This window comes from Crinia signifera, chromosome 11 (genome assembly GCF_055691185.1).
Source record: "Crinia signifera chromosome 11, ASM5569118v1, whole genome shotgun sequence".
Classification (NCBI taxonomy): Eukaryota; Metazoa; Chordata; class Amphibia; order Anura; family Myobatrachidae; genus Crinia; species Crinia signifera.
This window is the reverse complement of record NC_139227.1, coordinates 53,946,930-53,973,081: the sequence shown is the minus strand read 5'-3', so window position 1 is coordinate 53,973,081 and position 26,152 is coordinate 53,946,930. Positions and strand designations below refer to the sequence as shown.

The 26,152-nt window shown below is 46.4% G+C and overlaps 1 protein-coding gene across 5 annotated transcripts in view; it reads left to right on the top strand.

The window, feature by feature from the left end:
* The window catches only part of HYDIN (HYDIN axonemal central pair apparatus protein), a 464,418-nt gene that overhangs the window by 394,647 nt on the left and 43,619 nt on the right, over nt 1-26,152 (top strand). For all 5 annotated transcript variants that reach the window (XM_083165003.1, XM_083165004.1, XM_083165002.1 and 2 more), the window contains 12 exons: nt 1,904-2,155; nt 2,279-2,421; nt 2,499-2,717; nt 4,004-4,164; nt 5,041-5,150; nt 5,406-5,568; nt 5,887-6,111; nt 6,592-6,730; nt 6,896-7,061; nt 7,318-7,465; nt 9,291-9,498; nt 9,629-9,850. In XM_083165003.1, coding sequence (XP_083021129.1) covers nt 1,904-2,155; nt 2,279-2,421; nt 2,499-2,717; nt 4,004-4,164; nt 5,041-5,150; nt 5,406-5,568; nt 5,887-6,111; nt 6,592-6,730; nt 6,896-7,061; nt 7,318-7,465; nt 9,291-9,498; nt 9,629-9,850 — 2,156 coding nt within the window. The remainder of the gene's footprint in view (nt 1-1,903; nt 2,156-2,278; nt 2,422-2,498; nt 2,718-4,003; nt 4,165-5,040; nt 5,151-5,405; nt 5,569-5,886; nt 6,112-6,591; nt 6,731-6,895; nt 7,062-7,317; nt 7,466-9,290; nt 9,499-9,628; nt 9,851-26,152) is intronic.

Genomic DNA, 26,152 nt, shown 5'->3' with positions numbered 1-26,152 from the left:
CATATGTGTCCGTGATAACCAGGTGTGGACTTCCTTATTGTAGGAAATCTCCACTGTTGGTTGTATAGTGTGTAGGTGACCTTAGAACAGTGCAATTAGCGCAGGTCCACTGGACTTTCTGCGGTATTGCCACGTGTTCTATATAGGTACCAGTGTAGGAGTGGGTAGTATACCTCTTCTAACTCCTTTTTTCACATAGAAATAAGGTCCTGCCGTTAGTGTTGACACCGTGCCCGTCAACTGATCTTGTGTGTAGACCACACACTGGTAGCTGGACGCTTTATAGGTAGATTGCGCCCAGAGCAATGGGATCAGGTCTTAAAGAGTTCTCACACATAAACCTGGATACCCCTCTATTCACAATTCTATGGGGGAATTGATTGCCAGAGAGGACAAAGGTGCACTTAGAGGTGTGTGGTGGGAATAACACTCTCTGAGTAGCACTATTGCACAGTGGCACGCGGGCACGGGTCTCAAACTGGACTCAGGACCAAACACATAGAACGGACATACACATCAATCAAAATGCATTGTATGAAAAATAATAAACAGCTGTCTGCCTGCGCACCGCTAGCCGGCACGCGCTTCGCAGTTCAGCTTCCTCAGGAAGCTGAATGAGTCATCCAGCAGGAGCACAGGTGAACTCATTACTCACTGACACGTTTCCCCAATCGCCTGGCAGAAGCACAGATGAACTCATTACTCACTGATACATTTCCCAGGTCAACTGGCAGGAGCACAGGTGCACTCATTGCTCACTGACATGTTTTCCCGGTCACCCAGCAGTAGCACAGGTGTCCTCATTACTCACTGTTACATTTCCCAGGTCACCCAGCAGGAGCACAGGTGTACTCATTACTCACTGACACATTTCCCAGGTCACCCAGCAGGAGCACAGGTGTATTCATTACTCACTGACACGTTTCCCCGGTCACCCGGCAGGAGCACAGGTGTACTCAATACTCATTGACAAATTTCCCAGGTCACCCAGCAGGAGCACAGGTGTACTCATTACTCACTGACATGTTTCCCCGGTCACCCAGCAGGAGTACAGGTGTACTTATTACTCACTGACATATTACCCAGGTCACTCAGCAAGAGCACAGGTGAACTCATTACTCACTGACATATTACCCAGGTCACCCAGCAAGAGCACAGGTGAACTCATTACTCACTGACATATTTCCCAGGCCACCCAGCATTAGCACAGGTGTACTCATTACTCACTGACACATTTCCCCGGTCATCCAGCAGGTGTACAGGTATACTCATTACACACTGACACATTTCCCAGGTCACCCAGCAGGAACACAGGTGCATTCATTACTCACGGATACATTTTGCGGTCATCCAGCAGGTGCACAGGTGTACTTATTACTCACTGACACATTTCCAAGGTCACTCGACGGGAGCACGTGTACTAATTACTCACTGACACATTTCTCAGGTCACCTGGCAGGAGCATAGGTGTACTCATTAATTACCCACATATATCCCAGGTCTCCCAGGAGGTGCACAGGTGTATTCATTACTCACTGAAACCTTTCTCTGGTCACTCTGCAGGTGGACAGGTGTACTACTCACTCACTGACACATTTCCAAGGTTACCCAGCAGTAACAAAGGTGTACTTATTACTTACTGACACATTTTAAAAGATTTGACTTGTAATTATTTGAGGAGACCTAGAAATCATTTCCTAAATACTGAGTTTGAGAACCTTTGACATAGAGAAACATGGCACCAGTGTCACTACAGCTGTGGCTGGTCTGCGTGACCATAGACTCACTCGGAGGACTGATATTCCTGGGATGTGATGGCTTCGGTGTGAAGATTAGCTTGACATCTGTACAGTGTACACATCCTCACTCGCTAAATATATCTCATCCTCCTCCCATCTGTTAGGGCTCCGGGCACACACAGCCTCACTGATCCTGCATCCTGGGGACACTGCAGAGTATGAGCTGGTGTTCTGTCCCACTGAGCCTCGGCGCTGGGAATCCGCTCTGCACCTGTCAGTACTAGATAATCAGTATGAGAAGACCTGTGTGCAGCTTGTGGGTGAGGGCTATGAGGACGAGCTGACGCTGGATAACATCCACAGCCCCGGAGAGATACGTACCCCGGAGGGACAGCTGGAAGATGATATTGTGGAAGGTAGTCATATATGTAGCCTGGAAGGGTTAGGGCTTTCAGTGTGAAGGTGTGGCTTGTCAAGGATGGGTGTGGCCTGTAAGATTTGAGTGGTCACTAGTTTGTGTTGTATCACTGCTTCCACAGCTACTCGCACAGAAAAAATTGTCTTTGGGGACTGCCACATTGGACAACAATATCAGGTGACCTTCACCATGACCAATCGCAGCCGGATGGACGCCATGAGGTTTATGTGGCCACTGGAGGCTCCTCTGGAGTTCTCTCCCCAGGTATAATATACTGTATATATTATATGGTGGTGTCCGTCACCAGAACAGAGTGATATAAACAACCTCCTCACCCACAGGTAGGACACATTCACGCCGGCTGTGCAAAAGATGTTACCGTCACCCTGAGGTCTGACGTGTCCGTGGCGTTACACAAGTCTCCGGTAACGTGCAAAGTGTCGCACATCTCATACCTGCAGCCCTTAGACCAAGTGGCCGACTGGGATGACAGGATGAGGACAGTGAAGTGGGTGGACAGTGATAAGGCGGCTGCCGGCCAGTACCCTACCAAGAAGAAGGTGACATATTTATAAAGGGCTCCTTTATTATTACATTGAGGGGAGAAGCGCATGCTGAGGGAGAGGCGCATCATGAGGGAGAGGGCAAAGGCCTATGTTGAGGGAAAGAGGAGAGGCACACACTGAATGAGAGGGCAGAGGCACATGCTGAGGGAGAGGGCAGATGTGCATGCTGAGGCAGAGGCGCATGCTGAGGGAGAGGGCAGAGGCGCATGCTGAGGGAGAGGGCAGAGGTGCATCCTGAGGGAGAGGGGAGTACCAATAGAAGATCTGTCCCGGCTCCCATACTGTACACTCCAATAGAAGATCTGTCCCGGCTCCCGTACCATGCATTCCAATAGAAGATCTGTCCCGACTCCCATACCGTGCACTCCAATAGACGATCTGTCCCGGCGCCCATACCGTACATTCCAATAGAAGATCTGTCCCTGCTCCTATACCGTACACTGCAATAGAAGATCTGTCCCGATGCCCATACCGTACACTCCAATAGAAGATCTGTCCCGGTACACTGCAATAGAAGATCTGTCCCGACGCCCATACCGTACACTCCAATAAAAGATCTGTCCCGACGCCCATACCGTACACTCCAATAGAAGATCTGTCCCGACGCCCATACCGTACACTCCAATAGAAGATCTGTCCCGACGCCCATACCGTACACTCCAATAGAAGATCTGTCCCGACGCCCATACCGTACACTCCAATAGAAGATCTGTCCCGACGCCCATACCGTACACTCCAATAGAAGATCTGTCCCGATGCCTATACCGTACACTCCAATAGAAGATCTGTCCCGACGCCCATACTGTGCACTCCAATAGAAGATCTGTCCTGACGCCCATACCGTACACTCCAATAGAAGATCTGTCACGACGCCCATACTTTACACTCCAATAGAAGATCTGTCCCGACGCCCATACCATACACTCCAATAGAAGATCTGTCCCGATGCCTATACCGTACACTCCAATAGAAGATCTGTCCCGACGCCCATACCGTGCACTCCAATAGAAGATCTGTCCTGACGCCCATACCGTACACTCCAATAGAAGATCTGTCACGACGCCCATACTTAACACTCCAATAGAAGATCTGTCCCGATGCCCATACCTTACACTCTAATAGAACATCTGTCCCAAGAATATCTGTCCTGGTATCTAAGCAGCTCTGGGGTGGAGGGTGCTTGTTCCGGGTCTCTTAGACATAAAGGTACTGCTGTTCTTCAGGAGGAGGCTTACAGTACTGTCTAGTGTTATATATCCATAATGGACCTATGTCTACAGGTGATAGAGACAGATCCAGAGCCAGCGCATGCAGTCCTCCATGATGGTAGCTGGGAGGTGGAGCTGCTGGTAACTGCTACTGTGGACTATGCCCGGTACAGTGCCACTACTGAACAAGTACATTTCCGAGACACTCTTCTGTATCAGACACGTGTGTACAGGTGAGTGGGAGGACAGGTGGGTGAGTGTGAAAAAAGGGGGTTGAGGGAGAGGAGGAGGGGGTGAGTGTGATGAGAGAAGGGGCAAGTCTGAGGAGAGGAAGGGTGATTGTAAGGAGAGGAGGTGTGAGTGTGAGGAGAGATGGATGAGGAGGGTGAGTGTGAGAAGAGATGGATGAGGAGGGTGAGTGTGAGGAGAGGATTGGTGATTGTGAGGAGAGATGGATGAGGGTGAGTGTGAAGAGAGATGGATGAGGAGGGTGAGTGTGAGGAGAGATGGATGAGGAGGGTGAGTATGAGGAGATGAAGTATGAGTGTGAGGAGAGGATGGCCAAGTGTGAGGAGGGGTGAGTGTGAGGAAAGATGGATGAGAAGGAGTGAGTGTGAGGAGAGATGGATGAGCTTGAGTGTGAAGAGAGGGGGGGCTAGTGTGAAGAGAGGAGGGGCGAGTGTGAGGGTAGAGATGGATGAGGAGGGGTGAGTGTGAGGAAAGATGGATGAGAAGGAGTGAGTATGAGGAGAGATGGGTGAGTGTGAAGAGGGGGCCTAGTGTGAAGAGAGGAGGGGCGAGTGTGAGGAAAGCTGGATGAGGAGGGTGACAGTGAGGAGAGGAGGGGCATGTATGAGGAGAGTTGGATGAGGAGGGCGAGTGTGAGGAGAGGTGGATGAGGGTGATTATGAGAGGAGTAGAGGAGGGGCGAGTGTGAGGAGAGATGGATGAGGAGGGGTGAGTTTAAGGAGAGGAGGGGCGAGTGTGAGGATAGATGGGTGAGAGTGAGGAGAGGTGGGGCGAGTGTGAGGAGAGATGGATAAGGAGGCAAGTGTGAGGAGATGTGAGCGAGTGTTCAGCAGCTTAGCGCTCTCTTATCCTCTCTACAGGTTTCTCATGCAGAACACCGGCTCAGTGCAGCTGCAGTACTCCTGGCAGGTGCATGTAACAGGACAGAGCAAAGGCGGAGGCTTTTCCCCAGCAATGTACAACACTGAGGGTAGGAGGAAGTCTACAGAGCTCTCAGATATCCCATTACTCAGTCAAGCAATACATGGCTGTAACTAGGGGCATTCACATTACCACACCCCAGGGCAACACGGCTCTCACACCCCATACACACGTGGGATATGCACATGGGTTAAGTCACTGTAACTCCTGCAAATCACAGGAACACAGTGTCAGACCCGGAATGGCTGGTGCTGGCCTCCATGTGGTGCAGAACTGAGTAATCTTGTGTACATGTCATTGGCAGAGCCCCTGGACAGCGTGTCATCGCTGCTGTCGCTGGGAGTGGAGGCATCGCCATTCTGCGTGCAGCCAAACAGCGGTGTCATCCCAGCCCGCGAGAGCCAGGAATTCCTCATCAAGTTTTCTCCCGTAGAGGTGGCAACGTATGAAGGTCGTCTGACCTGCAGGTACGGAAAATACACAGAATCACGGAAGTGTCGGAAACATGTCTCACAGGTGCCTCGCAGACCTCTTCCCAAATGCTGTTCTTCCAGTACATTGGTTTAGTTATTGATAATGTCCAGTAATAATTCCACGGCCTGCAGGCATCAGCAATCATTTAAAAGGCAAAATCGGGTTGGTAGTCACAATCGCTGGAATCTCGCTGTGGCTCCTACGTTTCCTCAATATTTCTTCCTATACGTGATCTGCTTTTCTGCAGGTAATAGGGGCTTATTCTATGTTTTGGGGTAATTTGTCCTATGTTTTTTTTCCCTGGCCTCTAGCATCCCCAATCTGCACCCCGACGAGGAGAGACTGTGTATCTCAGTGACTGGGCGCAGTCTCCTGCCCTACTGCCACTTTCAGCTGGAGGATTCCGACTACATCACTAATGGCAGACGCAACCCGGAGCTACGCGGACCCCATGGGGCCCCCTCAGGAACCACTTTGGATCCAAACACCCGGGTTGTGGAGTTCACGGCAGTGGGACTAAAGACTAAAGTCAGCAGGTCAGTGTAACCCTGAGAGACATCATATAGAGGTACTGTAGCTCTAATTTATTTAGGAGGCTTCCGGCCTTGTTGAAATATGAACGTACATTTTTTATGCGCACCAGATACGCGCATCAATATGTACGTGCATGAGGCGCAATTTTGTACACATTAAAGTACTATATGCGATTATGGAGGACACTGAAGCTAAGGTTGGTTCTATGGCTAGGTAGACTTGCTGCAGCAGTAGATCCTAACCACTCCCCTTACACTCCCTGTAATAACCTCCACACAACCGCTTCCTGGCAATCACTTTGCGACAAAGTTATCGGAGTGAGTGGGATTGCAGCGGCAATCTTGTACATACACATTGCGATCGCAGTTTATGCTCAGTCTGACGATAATCGCCCCGATGTATGATAACCGTCCATTGCGTACATAAAGGATATGGCTCATCGATTGCAGGTAAGATGTCAATTATTATTTATTTTGTTATAGGACCTTCGCTATCATTAATCCCACCGATAATTTCTACTCCTTCCAATGGACGTGTGAGGATCCCATAAGTGTTCAGGACTCACTGGCCTTCCGTTGTCTGAACGAGCGCGAGGAGATCCAGGCGAGGAAGAAGGTGGAGGTAGGTCCAATTTTAACTTCACAACTATATATACAAAGCTTAGAGGACCAGGTCCTGCTGTCAGTCACATTAAGGAGGGGGAGGGGGGGGGCGTGACCTTCTGGTAAGGAGAAGAAGGCTGCAAACTTTAAGGGAAGTAATTACCTCTCACTAAAACTTTTCCAGATCACCTTTGAGTTCATCCCTCAAGTTCTGGATATCACAGAGTCTTTTTGGTCTTTCACAATCCCTGAGCAGAACATTTCTGTCCCTTTCCTGCTGGTTGGTAAAGCCCTTGAGCCCTCTGTTGCCCTGGACAGGTCCCACCTGAACTTACGGTCTTTGCTGATAGGTAAGTGGTCTCTCACATATCACCGTGTACTGTACACTACGGGGGAATACAGTATATACAGAGTGGTTTCCGCTTACTGTACAGGTCTGATACCTGGTAAGAGAAAGACGACCTAAGCCTTTCCACCACCTGCCGGTCCTGCCAGTAGATCTTATCCTGCGACGTCCAGATTTATTAATATAGAATTTTTGAGTGTCCTGTTATATTGTCACTATTCTCAGATTGGTTGGTAAGTGTCACCTTATGTTGTGGACAGGACAAGAAGCTGAGGAATCTGTCTATTTAATCAACAATGAGAATAAAACCTTGAGTTTTGCCTTCCGTGAATCTTCTCACTTTTCTGAAGGCTACATCCATAGTGTGACGGTAAAACCTATGGATGGAACAATCCCACCTCTGGGCAGGTAAAGTGTAAATATTGTGTTTACGGGCTTGTTGGGTGCTGTATACATAAAGGTCCCATGATGTACCCCTGTCCCCCACATGCCACATTCTTATTCATACCTTACAACCACCTGACAGTCCCAGTGTTACATAGAAGTATTACTGTAGACACTCTGCTTCCCTGGCAGATCCCATGTTATGGACAGTTACTTTATATTGTCATGTGCACTGTATGTAGTTTATGTGCTGTGTCAGTAAGTCTTCCTGCAGAACATTCCCGTTAGTAGAAGTTCCACTGTTTAATTTTTCTTCTCCATAATCCCTTTCTCCTGGAATGTCCCGATGTCAGTGCAGTTGCCTGTTCATCTCCCATTTCTCCACTCCATCCACAAGATGTAATCCTGAGGGCCTCAGGCTAACTCGCAGGACAATTTTCACATCATTGCCCAGTGTTTTTGATGACTTGGAATATTCACATCACCTGAACAGACAAATGGACATTTTAAACAACACTTACTCTTAAATCTTCTTCATAAAGACTTGTTATGTCAGTGTAGTAAACATAATCCTTTTTTTTTGGGGGGGGGGGGGGGGGGGTTGAATTCTACAGGACTATTTTCACTGGTAGAACTTCTTCCTCCCTGGTGGTTCTTCTTTCTCTGGTTGTACTTCCTCCTCCAATTGTACCTCTTCCTCTGGTGGGACTTCGGACAATTTGTGGTTTCTTCCTCTTGTGCAGTGATTTTCAACCTTTTTACCTTGCGGCACACTAAATAAGATTTTAAAATTACCAAGGCACACCATGAGATTCCCACAGGGCAAAACACATTGGCTCCCACAAGAAAAAAAACAACCTATTGGCCCCCATATAAAAAAACAATCACACTGGTCCCCACAGGTAACACAAATACAATACATTATTCCTTTAAATGAAAAGAAGAGACCAGTAAATAACAGTTGAACTGGTGGTGGCTGTAAACTGGTTTGAGCATCTCTAGATCTGGGGGCACACTTGAGAACAGCTCAAGGCACACTAGTGTGCCACGGCACAATGGTTAAAAAACACTGCTCTAGTGGTTCTTCTTTCTCTGGTGAAAGTACTTCTTCCTCCAGCTGTTCTTCTTCCTCTGGTGGGACCTTCCTTTTTCTCTGGCAGGACTTTTTCCTCTAATGGGATTTCTTCCACCTCTTGTTTTTCTCTGGTGGGGGTATTTGTATTGTACTTCTTCCTCTGGTGAGACTTTATCCTCTAATGTAATGTCTTTGCCCTGTACTTTTTTTTTTCTTCTCTGGTGGTGGGACTTCTTCCAATCCACCTGTTGGAGGAACCACTAATATGCCTTTAGCACCTATGGGACTTTTTCTGCTGTGGGATTTCTTCCTCCAGTGGAACTTCTTCCACCAATGATATTTCCTCCTCTGGTATGACTTCTTCTACTGGGGGGGACTACATTCTGGTTTTATATTCTTGCGAAAATCTGACATACATACATGTTTCCATACTATGCACCATAAATCTTTTTTTTTTTTTTTTATATATATATATAGTGAAGATTTATGTCCCGTTATACCAACAGGGTAGGGTAACAGGGGCAGGGAAATCTACGTAGAGTATGGGTGTGTAGACATAAGTGTGACATAATTAGTCATGGATACGTCCCCTTGCACATGTCCTGGTGCACACATGCCATGATGATCAGCTGCCTGGTTGTTGAAGCATTGTGGCTATATTCATCATTTCTCCTCTCATCTGTACACACACTATCCACGTTCTATTATATTAAGTAAGCCTGTCTGTCCTCAGACTTCACCAATGTGCCAGTAACCACCTCTCTGCCCTACCAGGATTCCCATCAGTGTTCACCTCAAGCCATCCATGGTCGGAGAGGTAAATATTAACCTAATTTGTGACATAAAGACCAAAACGGAACCCCTGTATCTGAATGTGAAAGCTGAAGGGCACTCCACCAAAGCCTGGATTCAGTGCCAAGACAGCCTGGGCACAATCACCACCCTGTCCGCTCAGGAAAATAATGAGATTGACCTAGGACAGGTGAGACAATTAATAAGGAGTTAGGTGCTAGGTCTGTGGCATCTGTGACTTTTTTTCCTGTGTGGTACACTTTACCCAGTATGTTACCAGAGCGCCCAGCTTCAGCTATCACCCCTTTCTCTCTGAACAGGTGGATATTAATGACAGCTCCACTCTGCAGTTCCATGTCATCAATAACGGAGAGTTCTCCTTCAGCTTCTCTTCTGTACTGTCTGCGCCTCAGCTGCTGCAGGAATTTCTGACCCTTTCCCCAAGCAGCGGCTGTCTGGCACCTGGACAACAAGCACAAGTGGTTTTTACCTTCTATCCCACCAGGAAATGTACCGTGAGGGACACTCAGCTGACTATCAAGGTCTGTAACTAACCAAAGACTGATCACAATGACTGTGTTTTGTGTATTAGACAATATAATAGCCCAAACAGGCCGGGATGCAGTCATTTGGTCTACAGCATGATGGTCGACACCATTAGGTCAGCATGGTTCTAGGTCGAAAGGTCATTGGTTGGACAGTGTCTAGGTCGACATTCAAAATGTCAACATGGGTTTTTTCACTGTTTTTTGAGCCAACATGTGCCGACAGGTGGTATTTCATGCCCTACCATCCACTAGGGCGTGGTGGGAGAATAAAATAGTGTGCCCGACGCATAGCGAGGGGATGCGGTGCACTTTAAACTGTGTCCATGTCAACTGTGTTGACATTCAGGTAAAAAACTGTGAAAACCCCCATGTCGACCTTTTGACTGTCAACCTAGACATTGTCGAACTAATGACCTTTGGACCTAGACCCATGTCGACCTTTTCCCATGTCGACCGAACGACTGTCGACTATCATGCTGTAGACCAAATGATCCCAACCCAACAGGCCTGTGGTACATTGTGGGTAATATATACGAATGCTGCCTGTGATCTAGTGGCCTTAGACTGTACACTACACCAGTGGTTCCCAACCCTGGTCCTCAAGTACCCCCAACAGTGCAAGTTTTGCAGGTCTCCACATAGAATCACAAGTGCCATAAATAGCTCCACCTGTGGATCTTTTCAAATGTTCCTGAATAATGAGTGCACCTGCCGGGTGACCTAGAAAACGTGCACTGTTGGGGGCAGTGACATGCGGTGAGGTCATTGCCTGGGGAGGCACTGACCTCACCACCCACCCCCCCCCCCCCCCGGACATGGCGGTGCTACATATGCAGCGGCCGCCGGTACATGCGATACGTGCCGCTTCCCCATTCATTTTCAATGGGCTTTTACAGCCCATTGCTGCCCCCTGCCCACCCCTACCTGCCCCCCGCTGCCCGGAGTTTTAATGTTAACAGCGGGAGGCACCTCTCCCGCTGCCTCCCACCCTCACATGCAGCAGTGTAAGAAGGTGGGAGGCAGCCGGAGAGGTAGAAATGATGAAAATAATAAAAGAAGATATATAAATATCTTCTTTTTATTATTTTTATCATTATGACAGGGGAGGCTCTGCCTCCCCTGACTGCACGTCCCTGGTTGGGGGTACTTGAGGACCAGGGTTGGGAACCACTGCACTAGACGGATGCGATCATACATTTCTGTAGCCCTAGGCCAGAAGGAGGAGGTTGGGAGTCTTCAGGGGTTACCCGCTGGCATTCACACTGGCATACATCAAAAACCTTCTCTATTCTGTATCTATACCAAGTTACAGGTTTAAAAAAAAAAAACACTTTCTTTTATTAAAGCTTCAAAGTGTGACAATACAGCAAACATAATGTAATATCACATAATCAATACAAATACTCAAAATAATCATAACCGAAAACCATCCAGAGAGAGAGAAATTGGAGGGTCATTGAGAAAAACACGTGTTTCAAACCATAAGGTGTTTTTAAAACATTAAAATATGGCTTGACTAGTAGAGAGTGGTAAGATCTCTATGTAGCCCAAGTGGCAAAAAATGTCTTGGTACAAACTTCTTTTTAAAGAGAAGCTTCAAGCCAATCCATATGAAATATATAATTATATTTAATGTTGGACGAGTATCTCCCAGTTAAGTTTTTACTGGCATCTGCATTGCACTTTTACCTTGAGCAGAATCGGGATACATACTCCACATGGGTCAGCTGGAGCAGGATACATACTGTACGTGGGGTCTGTAGGAGTGGGATACATACTCCACATGGGTCAGCAGGACTGGGATACATACTCCTTGCGGGTCAGCAGGAACGGGATACATACTCAACGTGGGTCAGTAGGACTGGGATACATACTCCACATGGGTGAGCAGGATATGTACTCCACGTGGGTCAGCAGAACTAGGATACATATTCTACGTGGGTCAGCGGGAGCAGAATACGTTCTCCCACGTGGCTCAGCGGAATCAGAATATGTACTCCCATGTGGGTCAGCAGGAGCAGGATATGTACTACACGTGGGTTAGCGGGAGCAGAATATGTACTCCACGTGGGTCAGCGGGAGCAGGATATGTACTAAACGTGGGTTGCGGGAGCAGAATACATACCCCAGGTGGATCAGCAGGAGCGGGATACGTACAGTATTCCACATGGGGCAGGGGGAATGGGATACATACTCTATGTGAGTCAGCGGTATTTTTTTTTTTTCATGTGAGTCAGCGTGATACATAGACCACGTGGGTAAGCAGGAGCAGGATATATATTCCAGATGGATAAGCGGGATATGTACTACTTGTGGGTCAGCGTGATACCGCCAGCTCACCATGTTGAAGGTTTTGGCGATCCACTTTTCTTTTTGCGCTCCTGTGCACCAAGGATGTGTAGAAAGTCCAGAGTTCGATGAAGGCAGAGTCTCTATATATAAATATATATAGTCTATATATATATATATATATATATATATATATATATATATATATATATATATATATGGTACTTGTGGAGTATCACGGCTCCCACGACCTGCATCGTATGCAGATCGTATGCTAAAAATCGCATCGCATGTGGCATACGATGCGATGCGATGTTTTACCGATTTTTGACCCTTTTTGCTCAAAAATCGTATGCCATCGAATGGCATCGTATGCCATATGTAGTGGCATACGATGGCATACGATGCGATACGATGTTTTACCGATTTTTCAGCATTTTTGCTCAAAAATCGTATGCCATCGTATGCCATATGTAGTGGCATACGATGCGATACAATGTTTTACCGATTTTTGAGCATTTTAGCTCAAAAATCGTATGCGATTGCATCGGATGCCATACGCGTGGCGAGCGGACGCGGATACCTTCACAGCTATACGCGTCCCCTCGCGGGCTTCACAGGTATCCGCGTCCCCACGCGGGGCTCGCTTCGCTCGCCACGCTTCGGGCTCGGTGGCTCGCTGCGCTCGCCACACTATTCTATTCTCAACTCCACGCCGACGTGGATAGTGGGGGTATGAAAAGGTCGTAGGACGCGTACCGCCGCCGCTCGCCACGCTTCGGGTTGATGTTGATAGTGGGGGTGGTGCACTATGAAAAATGGCATTTGGGGGCATTTCACAAGTTTAATACACATTTCAATGCATTCTGATGCATTTCAATGCAAAATCGGATGCCATCGCATCGGATGCCATCGTATGGCACCCGATGCAATCACATACGATTTTTGAGCTAAAATGCTCAAAAATCGGTAAAACATCGTATCGCATCGTATGCCACTACATATGGCATACGATGCCATGCGATGGCATACGATTATTGAGCAAAAATGGTCAAAAATCGGTAAAACATCGTATCGCATCGTATGCCATCGTATGCCACTACATATGGCATACGATGCCATGCGATGGCATACGATTTTTGAGCAAAAATGGTCAAAAATCGGTAAAACATCGTATCGCATCGTATGCCACTACATATGGCATACGATGCCATACGATGGGAGCCGTGATACTCCACAAGTACCATATATATATATATATATATATATATATATATATATATATATATAAGAGGTGAACCAGGGGCTTGTGGTGGGGCTCCCAGAAATAAGGCGGCACTCCGTGAGTGCCGCCTTATTTCTGGGAGCCCCACCACAAGCCCCTGGTTCACCTCTTCTATACTGATTGCGGAGGAAGGCACCGCGGTGCTTAACCTTTTTGTCCGGAGTGCCGAACAAACCCTCGTCTATATATATATATATATATATATATATATATATATATATATATATATATATATATATATATATATATATATATGTAGTCTAGCTGCAGCAGGCTGGGATACACAGGACTGGAAAGCAGAATCGACTGTTAAGTTGAAAAAGGCATCAGTTGGAGAGGTGTTACATTGCGCCCCTTGTTCTGAAATCGTTACATTATTCACTAAGTGGCGCATCACAGGGTTGTCAGAGTAACAACGGTGACCACACCACCCCAAGTACACATCCCAGAGTGTGTTTCAATATATATGTACCTAATCAAGGTGTAAAAAATTAATTGATCTTGGTGTATTACCCTTGAAGAAGTCCCTAGGGGATGAAACGCGTATGGTTTCTCGCATGATCATTCTGCACCTATGGTCGAAGTCTTGAATTGGACTACAATGATCCACCGAAAATCTTTGTAAACTATTACAAGAAATGTATTTTAAATTGTTTTATTATGTAGAATAAATATTTAGTATTTACTTTTACAATTTGTGGACTGGTGAAACCATCTTCTGAGTGCACCTCTACACCTTCCCTTTTCATCTTTTACATTAGACTCCCACTGGCAGCGGGGTCTTAGAGTAGTGCTGCTCACCTATAAGCGCAGGTTTGGGTCACAACCCCTTTTCTTTTCATATATATATATATATATATATATATATATATATATATATATGCAGGGCCGAAACTAGGTGTTTCGGCGCCCGGGTCGGCAGTCATTTGGTCGCCCCCTCCCCCCCCCCCCAAATCACTGCCTTGGGGACAGGCAGCGGGGTCCGGCGACTGGAGAAGGTTAACTCCGGCTCCTAGCGCTGCCAGGCGGTGGGTGGGAGGCAGATTTTGAAAAGACTTGCCGGACGCTGATTGGCTGAAATCAGCCAATCAGCGTCCGGCAAGTCTTTTCAAAATCATCAACGCTTCCCGCCGCCAGGCAAATAGCGAGCGGCTGTGTATGTGAAAGCCGCCAGGCAAATAGTGAGTGGCTGTGTATGTGAAAGCTGCCGCTACACCAGTCCCTACCTATCCAGTCCCTACACATACCTGTGTGCAGCGTCCAGGGGTCGAGGGACTGGTGTAGCGGCAGCCTTCACTCACTCCGTCTCCTAGCGCTATCTGCCTGGCGGCGGGAAGCGCTGATGACTTTGAAAAGACTTGCCGGACGCTGATTGGCTGAATTCAGCCAATCCGCATCCGGCAAGTCTTTTCAAAACCTGCTTCCCGCCCACCGTCCGGCAGCGCTAGGAGCCGGAGTTAAACCACCAGTCCCCGGGACCCCGCTAGGACCTGGCGTTAACCCACCAGTCCCCGGAACCCCACACTACACTAGCACTACACACTAGCGCCCCCACCCTCCAGCGCCCGGTGCGCGTGACCCCCTAGCCCCCCCCCCCTAGTTACGGCCCTGATATATGGCAGGAATAAGCGGCACTCAGAGGCTGTTGAAGTGGTGAAACCAATAGGAATATTTATTCCATGTGCAGGGATCAAAACGTTTGGGAGCTCGCAGGCTCCGTCGTCAGTTCAAAGTAAGGCTTACTTTGAACTGACGACGGAGCCTGCGAGCTCCGAAACGTTTTGATCCCTGCACATGGAATAAATATTCCTATTGGTTTCACCGCTTCAACAGCCTCTGAGTGCCGCTTATTACTGCCATATATTCCCTGAGGATACATACCCTCTTGAAAGAGGGCACCGGAGCCAGTCCTTTTGGCATTACCCCCAGACCTGAGTGCCGGCCTCTTTGCTCTGTATATAGAGCAAAGAGGGTGTCAATACAGATGCAGTAGGTGTATAAGGGCAGGCAGCCCCAGTTGAAGAGCAGTGAAAGTGAGAGTGACTCACCAGAGTAGCTCAGTCAGGCAGGGTGTAATGGCCACCCTGCATGGGGATATAATGGAGGCTCAGGGGGAAAATTACTAAGATGAATTCGTAAAAAAATAATAATCATATTTTCATAGGAAAGTACGATTTTTTGGGGGGCGTATTCGTATTTTTGGCATTTACTATGCCAAAAATCAAAATTTTTCGTATTCGTATTGATGGGACATTCGTATTTGTATTTACAAATACAAATGAATACACCATCAAAAGAATACGTCAGGAATCCCCATTCAAAAGGATGGTGATTCCTAGTTGGCGTAAAATGGGCACAAATGGCCGGCCAAATATGGCAGGAAAATACACTTTATTTTCCTGTCCTATTTGGCAGAAGCCTGCACAGATCAGTCAGATCCTTGCAGGCTTCAGTGTGTAAAAAACAGAAAAATAAATAAATAAAACAGCGTGGGGTCCCCCCCACAGCCGTAACCAGCACCAGGCTGGTAATAAAAAAATCAGGAAACCCGGCAAATAGGGGTTCCCCGATTTTTTTTTTTTTTTAAACCAGCCCCAGGCTCCAGGGCCGGGGCTGGTTCCCAAAATTACGGGGGACAAAATGACTAGGGGTCCCCTGTATTATAAGAACCAGCCCCAGGACAAACCAGCCAGCAGGATAATGCCACAGCCGGGGGGATACTTTTTATACAAGTCCCCCCTGCCAAAGCATTCATCCCTACTGAGCTGACTTTCTCGGTTCCTGATTGGCCGCTAGGCGGCAAATAGAATCATTCGGAGGAGAGGCGCGGAAGATGAAACATCTGCGTCTCTCCTCAGTCCATCGTGGGGTAGCGGCCGGAACAGTCCGGTGTTTGTTATTTTCTGAAGACCAGGACTACGTCGGATAGAAGAGGATGTGATCTTCACCTTTAGTGAATTGGATTTTTTCCACAGGTACCCCTATGGATTTCTTCGGATTCTGGAGCCCCAGACCAGCCCAGGAACCAAGGTCCCGGACCCCGGACTCTGCAGCCCCGGACCCAGGAACCAAGGCACTGGACCCTGGTGCACCAGACCCTGGAGCACCGGACCACGGACCCAGGAGCACCAGACCCCGAACCCAGGGACCTACCGACGGGATCAAGATAGGTAAGTATCAGTATGTGTGGGCTTTGGATGTATTAAAGTTTTATTTTTCATGTGTCAGTGTGTGTTTATTTCACTATTTTTAATACTGTGGAACTACAAGTGCCAGCGAGCCCTTTATTGCCCCGCATGCTGGGACTTGTGGTTCTCCAAGTCCCAGCATGCGGGGACTCATAGTTCCACAGTATTAAACAATAGTTTATTCTTTTTTTACACTTAATCAGCCCGGTGACAACCGCCCAGGGTCACCAGGGACAGCACCAGTCCTGGAGGGGGGGGGGGAGCTTTATTGGGGGGGGTGTCCCCACTCCCCCAGGGCCCCTGGCTAGGCTGACTGGTCAGTAGGGTTAATGCTTTGGCCACGGGACCTTATATAATAAGTGTCCCCCGGCTGTGACATTACCCTGCTGGCTGGTTTGGCCTGGGGCTGGTTCTTAAAATACGGGGGACCCCTAGTCATTTTGTCCCCCGTATTTTGGTAACCAGCCCTGGAGCCTGGGGCTGGTTTTACAAAATCGGGGTACCCCTATTTGGTTGGTTTCCTGATTTTTTTATTACCAACCCTGGCTCTTTCAGCCTGGTGCTGTTTTTATTTATTTATTTATTTTTCTAAATTTTTTTACACATTGCAGCCTGCACGGATCTGACTGATCCATGCAGACTGGCTATATGAATTCGTATTAGCGGCCGTATATAAGGCCGGCTAATACGAATCATTACGCCATCGGATAATACGAATCAAGTAAAAAACGACTGATTAGTAAATTATCCTCCGGAATACGAATGAATACGACTGGTGTAGTTGTATTTTCATTCGGATTCCGGAGGATAATTGACCAATGAATTAATCAATTATCCTCCGGAATCCGAATTAAAATACGACTACACCAGTCGTATTCATTCGTATTTAGAATACGAATACGATTTTTTTGTATTCGTATTCTTAGTAAGTATTAGTTAGTATTGTAGCCCTGACTACAGATGTGGCCGCAGTAGACTTCCAGGGATAGCTGTCAGCCCCAGGGGGAGGAGAAGGGAAGCGACTCACCACTCCAAGGGAGCCGTCCATCAGCGTGGCGCTGGGTTCCTTGGAGAGAGGAGGCCCCGATGCAGAGAGCAGGAGCCAGGCAGGGAGGAGGGCACCAGGCTCACCAGCAAAGATGGAGCCGCCGCAGCACTGTCAGCAGTGGAGGCGGGTAGTAGCTGCCCGCAACCGCCACTTCAGATGTCGGGAGCCGGGTAAGAGAGCGAGCAGGGCAACCTATGGCGGGGATGATGGGGATGGCATCTCACGCGCTGCTGGAGCACCACTTTCAGCATCCCAGGAGCCTCAGAATGGGGGGAATGGGGGCACCAGACGTGCTAGGAGTGTTCAGCTGGTGGAAGAGGTGTTTTGCCCCGGGAGGGCAGTTCAGGATGGGCACAAGGAGGTAATTAGTGGAGGAGAGCCTGCACTATGCATGCTACTCCATACAGTCCTCGGCCACCCCCCTCTCTCCATAAAAGTACCTCCATGTGCAAGTACCATAGAGCATGCATAGAGCATGCTGTGCAATGTTTAATACTATGCATTATGCACACGGTGTCTGTATAGCACCTTTCCTCAGCCAGATCGACTGAATCAGCCTCTTCCATTGTATTCTCCATAAAAAGTCTCCCGGGGAAGGGAGGCGGGGTTTTTGTGGGCTAAATACAGTACCATCAACACTAATCCACAATGGGAGTGTCTGAGACGCTGTACGACTCATGTTTCTGGAACAGAGCACTCTACATACACATCACCAAGTGGTGTAGTCTAGTGGACAACTGTGCCACTCTACACACTTGAAACCCATGTTTGATTTCTGTCATTTTTTTTTCCATAAAAGCCTTTATTGTGCGACTCCATGCAGCAGGAACCACAGCATTTGTTACAGAGTCAGTAGCGTTGGTGTAAAAGCATGCTAACATAGCATTGCTAAACCTTAACCTTATGGATAAAATAAAATGAGCTTAAAGCTTCATTTCTCTGTTTTTTGTCCAATTGGCACAGAATTTTTTGCATATGGAAAAGGAGACATTTATCTTCCAGAGGATATGAACCCCAAGTTTCTGAGACCCAGGAAAGGGTAACTGCAAGGGTCAGAACCCATGGTGGGTCTGAATTAATGGGTCCATTCTAGTCAATGGGGAAAATAATGTCTACTTTGCACTCTGATATCTCCGGTTTTATGTATCCTAGAGACTTGAAACCTAGAAACATAGAATTTGACAGCAGATAAGAACCATTTGGCCCATCTAGTCTGCCCCTTTTTTATCCTTCAGGTAATCTCAATCCTTTTTGATCCTTATTTCTTTGTAAGGATATTCATATGCCTATCCCAAGCATGTTTAAATTGTTCTACTGTCTTAGCATCTACCACCTCTGATGGGAGGCTATTCCACTTATCCACTACCCGTTCTGTGACGTAATTTTATCTAACATTTCCCCTGAACCTACCTCCCTCCAGTTTCAATGCATGTCCTGGTGTTCTATTACTTATTTTCCTTTGAAACTTTCCCTCCTGTACTATGGTAAAACCCTTCATATATTTGAATATTTCTATCATGTCCCCCCTTTCCCTTCTCTGCTCTAAACTATACATGTTAAGATCTTTTAGTCTTTCCAGGTAAGTTTTGTGATGTAGGCCATGCACCATTTTAGTTGCCCTTCTTTGTAAACTCTCTAATGTATTTATATCCTTCTGAACATATGGTCTCCAGAACTGGACAATGTATTCCAGATGATGCCGTACCAATGACCTATGAAGTGGTATTATTACTTCTTTTTTTTCTGCTACTGATATCTCTCCCTATGCAACCAAGCATCTGAGTAGCCTTCCTCATTGCTTTGCTACATTGATTTCCTGCCTTTAAGTCACTTGAAATAGTGACTCCTAGATCCTTTTCCTCCTCAGCAGTTTCCATTATAGTACACTTGATACTATATTGAGCTTTGGGGTTTTTGGGTCCCAAGTGCATAATTTTGCATTTTTTAGCATTAAACTGTAGTTGCCATGCTCTTTTACCTAGATCATCAGTCATTTGATTTACCCCTCCTGGTGTGTCTACTCTGTTGCATATCGTTGTGTCATCTGTAAAAAGGCATACTTTCCCTTCAATACCATTTGCAATGTCACTAACAAAGATATTAAAGAGCACTGGTCCAAGTACAGATCCCTGGGGTACTCCACTGGCAGAGCCAGATTAAGGTCTAAATGGGCCTGGAGCTGAAAATTATCAAGGGCCTATTATGCGCAATAATAGGGGTTGTGGCCAGCACCTAATAATGTGTGGGAGCATGACCAGTGGTTGGGTGGTCTACTCATGGGTGTGTCTGTATTTGTGTAAATACTTTCAACTAATTATATATGCCTGGAAAAGGCAGGGGGCTGGCATAGGAAAAATGCAGGGAGATATATTGGCGGGTGCACTCCAAAGGTGCACCAGCATGACACTGATGTCCTAAGATACTTGCGGGGTGAGGCGGCATTCCAGTCATAAAAAAAATACTGAAAGCCGAAACTTGGTAGACAACATTTCAGCACCTTTTATGTGGTCACCTAAGTTTACCACACCATATAACCCATATACAAATCATGCAACACATTAGTACAATTACTCTTACACATTATGCCACATGGAATGAGCCAAAATTCACACCGATTGAGCCAAAATTCACACTATGGCACATGGATTAAGGCAAAATTCAAATTTTTGCCACATGGATTGAGCCAAAATACACACTATTCCAGGCATGTCCAAACAGTGGCCCTCCAGCTGTTGTGAAACTACACGTCCCAGCATGCCTTGACATAGTTTTAGCATTCCCTAATAGCAAAACTGTGGCAATGCATGATGGGACTTGTCAAAACAGCTGGAGGGCCATAGTTTGGACATGCCTGCAGTATACCAAACAGATTGAGCAATGATGCACAATATGCTTCATAAAAATTTACACTATAATGTCCATTACTTAATAAGCCACACACCATAATCTCCATTACATATTATGCCAAACACCATAATGCCTATTAAAAATTATGCTGCATAAGTGTGGCTTACCTACATGTTCATTGCCAGGGGTTCCATGCTCATTGCCAGGGGTTCCATGCTCATTACCAAGGGGGAATACATGCTCGTGGTAACTGGTGGACAGCCACCGCCGGGCAGAAATGACAGCCGGGCAGAGAGCAGGGGGCTCCCCGGCTGTATTCAGAGCACTGCATGGCCTGGCTATTTGAAATAATACCCCTTTCACACCCGAAAATGTGACTTACCCAGGAATATGGTTCAAGGATCATGCAGGGACATTCCCGGACTGGCCCCTTTTACACCAGCCTAGTCCCTGCATTTTCTGGTGTGAGGGTGAGAAAAAAACACCCTGCCCCCCCTTTAAACAACCAGCTATATCTTTGGAACATGTAGGCTTCGAATGATTTTGATCCTGTGAAACTGGGCTGTTTGGTTCCAGAGAAATACAGCCATGAAATTACATTTCAGAAATGAAAAAAAATTGGTTTCCCCGCAATATCTCTAGAACCAATGAACCCATATGGACCAGGTATCAGATTGGAGGCCCAGTGATTTGGGTTCGACTGAGATCAACCTGGAGCTTCTGGGATGGGAGGGGAAACTGGCAGCCGTTGGAACCGGGTGGGGGTTGGAATTAGCGGGTTATCCTATGGGGAAACCGTTCCAGGTTAGCCTGGCGGTATCTCTGGTTCTCGTGGTGCTAGCGACGCGGGGCTGGGCTCTTCGGAAAGCCCTTAGTTACAAAATGGACCTATTTGGAGAGTGGGATTGGAGCTATAGCTCCATCAGGCCCATTGTTAATCCGGCCCTGTCCACTGGTAACATGTCCGTCCATGAAACTGGCACCATATGAAAGAGGAGACTCTTGGCTTTCAGATCAGACTGAAAGTTGTAGTTTATATGTGTAACAGACCCACAGGTTGCTCCTCTTGATATGTCAACCTGAGCAATTTTGTCCGTGACTGGGGTTTACTTTGGACACACGGGTCCCCTATATAAGGTCTTATATAGCTTGCATACGTTCAGATACACAATACAATATATAAAAAGGCTTGTAGTGAAAAGCCGCCCTCTTAGTGTAAATCCTACAAACACAAAATCAGAACTCGGAATATGAATTATTTATTTCCAAGAACACTTCAGTGTAGCGTAGTTATAAAAATGATTACAAAGATTTTAAAACTACACACAGAAGAACTTTATTCAGAGAAAGAAAAGAAATGTCTCTACGTGGTGCACCTAAAGATACAGAAATTCTTTAAAAAGTAACTTTTATTTCATATTCATAAAAAACAAGGGTGCGAAATATTGACAGACAGATAACAAACATAGGACACGGACAGTGCAATAAAAAAGGATACATTTTTATCCTTACACAGTGTGGACCCAATTCCCCAAATGGCCCCTTGTAAATATATATACGTGCTCCTATGGCACTGCTGGCAGACACAATGGGACACTTCACAAAAATGTGTGTGCCAAACACAATGGTTTCAAATGTCTGTCAGCCACTGTTTGCGTGTTTCAATAGGCTTGTTCACTGCTGGCTCATGGTATCATGTGGGCTCAGCTCTCATGGTGCTGCTAATTTCCCCGGAGCAGGGTAACTGGGGACGTGGTGTGAATAGCCCTCCCTGATCCTGCCAGGGGGGAATATATACCAAAGTACACCCTATTGGTATAAATACAAATCACAAATATATGGTCACCCTTGCTGTAACATATATGGGGCTGAGCATTTACCCGGCTGGTGGAACCTGGCCAGAACTGCCACTTCTGAGCCAAGATTCTCACTGCTGCCGGGAGATGAGCCGAGGAATGAGCTAACAAGCAGTGGGGGAACGGCACGGGACTGTATATAGACAGGCGGCGTGTATGTGTCACCGCCGTCTGTCTCCCGTCTGATCCCAGATAGACGCACAGAGCTTAAGTAGGCAGCGGCGTGTACACGATAGCGCCGACTGTCTCACTGTGGCTCTGTGATTGGGGAGGCGGCGGTGCAGACGCCTAGCACCGCTGCTCCAGGTAGGCTTACGATCCCAGTGAAAACATACGCAAGGCCAGAAAAGAAGTCTGCAGGTACAAAAGAGAACAGCTCCTAGTCCCGGGCAATAAAAAGAATGACCAACCAGAAAAGATCAGGTTCATTGGGACCTTCTGCCGGGAATGGCGAGAAGTTCAGAGTGTCCTTAATAAACATCTTCATATCCTCAAAACTGATAAAGATCTGGAAAGAGTTTTGGGAGATAGGGTTGATATCAGTTGGAGACGGAGCGATAACTTGAGGGACGTCCTGGTCCACAGCCATCTTGAAAAAGAGACCCGCAAACTGATCTTCAAGAAGGGCTCTTTTAAATGTGGTACCTGTAAAACGTGTCCCATGATGACCACATGTCACTCCTATACAGACAGATATGGGAAGGATTGGAAAATAGGACAATACATCACATGTGACACCGCAGGGGTTATCTATAACTTGGAATGCCCCTGCGGAAAGCACTACATTGGCAAAACCCGCCGACCACTGAAAAAGAGACTGTCAGAGCACCATCTCAATATCAGGAATGCCCCTAGAGATAGCTCTCTTTTCAAAACCTTGACACCAGTCGCAAGGCATTTTCTGAGACACCATGGCAGCAATCCCCATGGTCTCAAAGCCTTTGGGATGCTGAAAATTGATATGGGGATCAGGAGAGGTGACTGGGACCGTGAACTCTTGAAACAGGAAACCCGCCTCATCTTTCTAATGAATACCATGACACCTCATGGACTCAATGAGGAAAACAATTTCACGGTGTTCTTATGATTCCTCCATTCACGATTGTCCTTGCTCATTTTCCCTTCTCTCCTTCACAAATCTCTTTTTCACGTAATCATATGGATGAGGGTATCAGCCTCACCTAAACCGGTTTCGATGTATTGTATTATCATTAACTATACCTCCTTCTTTCTGGCACCTTCTGTAAACCCCCCCTTTATTTGGGGAAAGCAGAGGCGATTTTTGTGTGTTTGAGTCCAAGTGAACTCTGAAAATTATATATTCTTACATATACTTACCCACGTCATCTATCAGATTCCTATTCCCTATATGCACAGTCTGACCTTATACGTACCTGATTCATATTGGAAGCCACTTCCATCCCATTTCTCTGGTTCTCCCATCATTGTCTTTTGGAGTCCAGGGGTGACCCATATATGATCCTAGGTGATCTAGGAAGGGAAGAAGTGGAGAGACCCGCACCATAAGGTGCTTTTGAAGCAATGTATGGTATCGTGGAATAATTGTGCTTATATTCGCTGGAAATTTTTATAAATATCTTTCCTGGCAATTTAGGGTGCTAATCCCCTGATTCAAAAATGAGCAATAACAATGGAAGAGAAAAAAGGTGAATCAGTTTGACTGGGATGCACTCCTGTTCCACAGTAATAAAATATTATTTTTACCTAAAAAAGGTGTATACTTTATTTGTTGACGTATTTGATTATTTTTAGAAGTTTTATTTATTAAACTTTATTAAGAGCTAGTAGGTCATCATTCTGTAATGGTGCTGGATAATACAGTTTGTCAATGATATGAGACCTTAAGGTAAGTAGTGAAAATATTAAAACAAGATATAGATTTAAAGAGAAAAAGAAATTTTAAAGATTAAAAATCACTCTGTGAATATTGTAGCTTGAGTATACTTGTCTAGTTACTGCTTAAATTCCACAGTGTGATAGTGGATTAATGCAGTGCCTGTGTAGGGTGTTTGATTAACACGGTGATATTCTCACTGTCTGTTGTCTAATCAAAGCAATGTATTGCCCTCTGCGTATATATTCCTCAAATGGGGTTGATTCTGCCCACGATAGTTCTATCTGAACCACTGCATATGGTGCAGATGTATAATCCGTACGGACAGGTTTGTCCTACACTAGTACTAGTGCTCACAATCTGCCAGGCAGAGTCACTGGTAATTGTCAAAGGGTGTGCACTCAATTAGTGCCGTGCACACTGTGCGATCTTCCAATTGGATCTATGCTGATCCTATAAGGTGCTCTACATACAATTCAGGTGATAGCCTTGAAAAAGCTACTTAGTGAAATGCGCATTGGCAGCCCTCCTCTGTGAAATTGTAGCAATTTAGCCTGTTAAATTATGTAATGTCTGTTTGTCTCATGTAAAAATACCTCTGTTTAGTTAGCTCAGCAGCTCCTGTGCGAGTAGCGCTGAGGCGCAGCAGCACACGCCGGCCAAGGGGATTACATCCCTGGCAACAGGCATTAATAGGAGAGTGAGCGTCCTTGCCCACACTGGCGTATAGCCACAATCATTACTCGTGTACAGCAGCGCATAGTGTCATGTTCTGACAGCGCTAGCAGCACGTGTACACTCAGTGATCACTGTCAACAGTGAAGGAGATCCTGGCATAGAATCTAGTGTATACGATCTGACACAAGTTCCATTCACATATATATGTTATACTAACCCTTAATAGCGCATTGGTTATTTAAAACACAGAAGCGCAACACTAGTGGGGATACAATCTTAGGATTGCACAGTGTGTAGGGCAATCAGTGTTTGCACATTTATTGCGACATCTACCAGTAACTGTGCCTGTTAGAGAACTGTTTTGCTGTGCACATATAATCCATTTAAGCCTGTCAAATACGTCATTGGTATTGGCTTTCACTCTTGTATATGTGATATCAGAACTCGTTAATAGCGCATCAGAAAGCGTATGAGTTATCAAAACATAGAAGCACAGTGCGAGTGTTGATCCAATCTTAGGATTGCACAGTGTGTATGGCAATCAGTGATTGAAGACCCATCTTGGCAGTTAACAGTGACTCACTGTGTGCAGTACACCACTGGCATTTGCTTTCATTGATGTATATGTGATATATTAACTTGTCAACAGCGCATTGCAAAATGCAGTAGCTATTTTAGCACAAAAACACAATGCTAGTGTAGATCCAACTTGAGGATTGCATAGTGTGTATGACATCCAGCGATCACACATTCGTACTGGCAGCCTACCAGTGATCTTGCCCAATAAAGTAATGCATGTATGTGAACACGTGATTCATTAAACTGTGCACAACATACCATCAATACTGTTCCTACCTATGTATACGTGCCACATGAACTGTATGTAGTGCACCATAAAGCACATCAGCCATTTAAGCTCAGAAGTACAGGATCATTACAGATCCAATCGGAAGATTGCACAGTGTGTACGACCCACGTATATGTGCCACATGAATTGTATGTAGAGCACCTTATAGGATCAGCATAGATCCAATTGGAAGATCGCACAGTGTGCACGGCACTAATTGAGTGCACACCCTTTGACAATTACCAGTGACTCTGCCTGACAGATTGTGAGCACTAGTACAAGTGTAGGACAAATCTGTCCGCACGGATTATACATCTGCACCATATGCAGTGATTCAGATAGAACTATCGTGGGCAGAATCAACCCCATTTGAGGAATATATACGCAGAGGGCAACACATTGC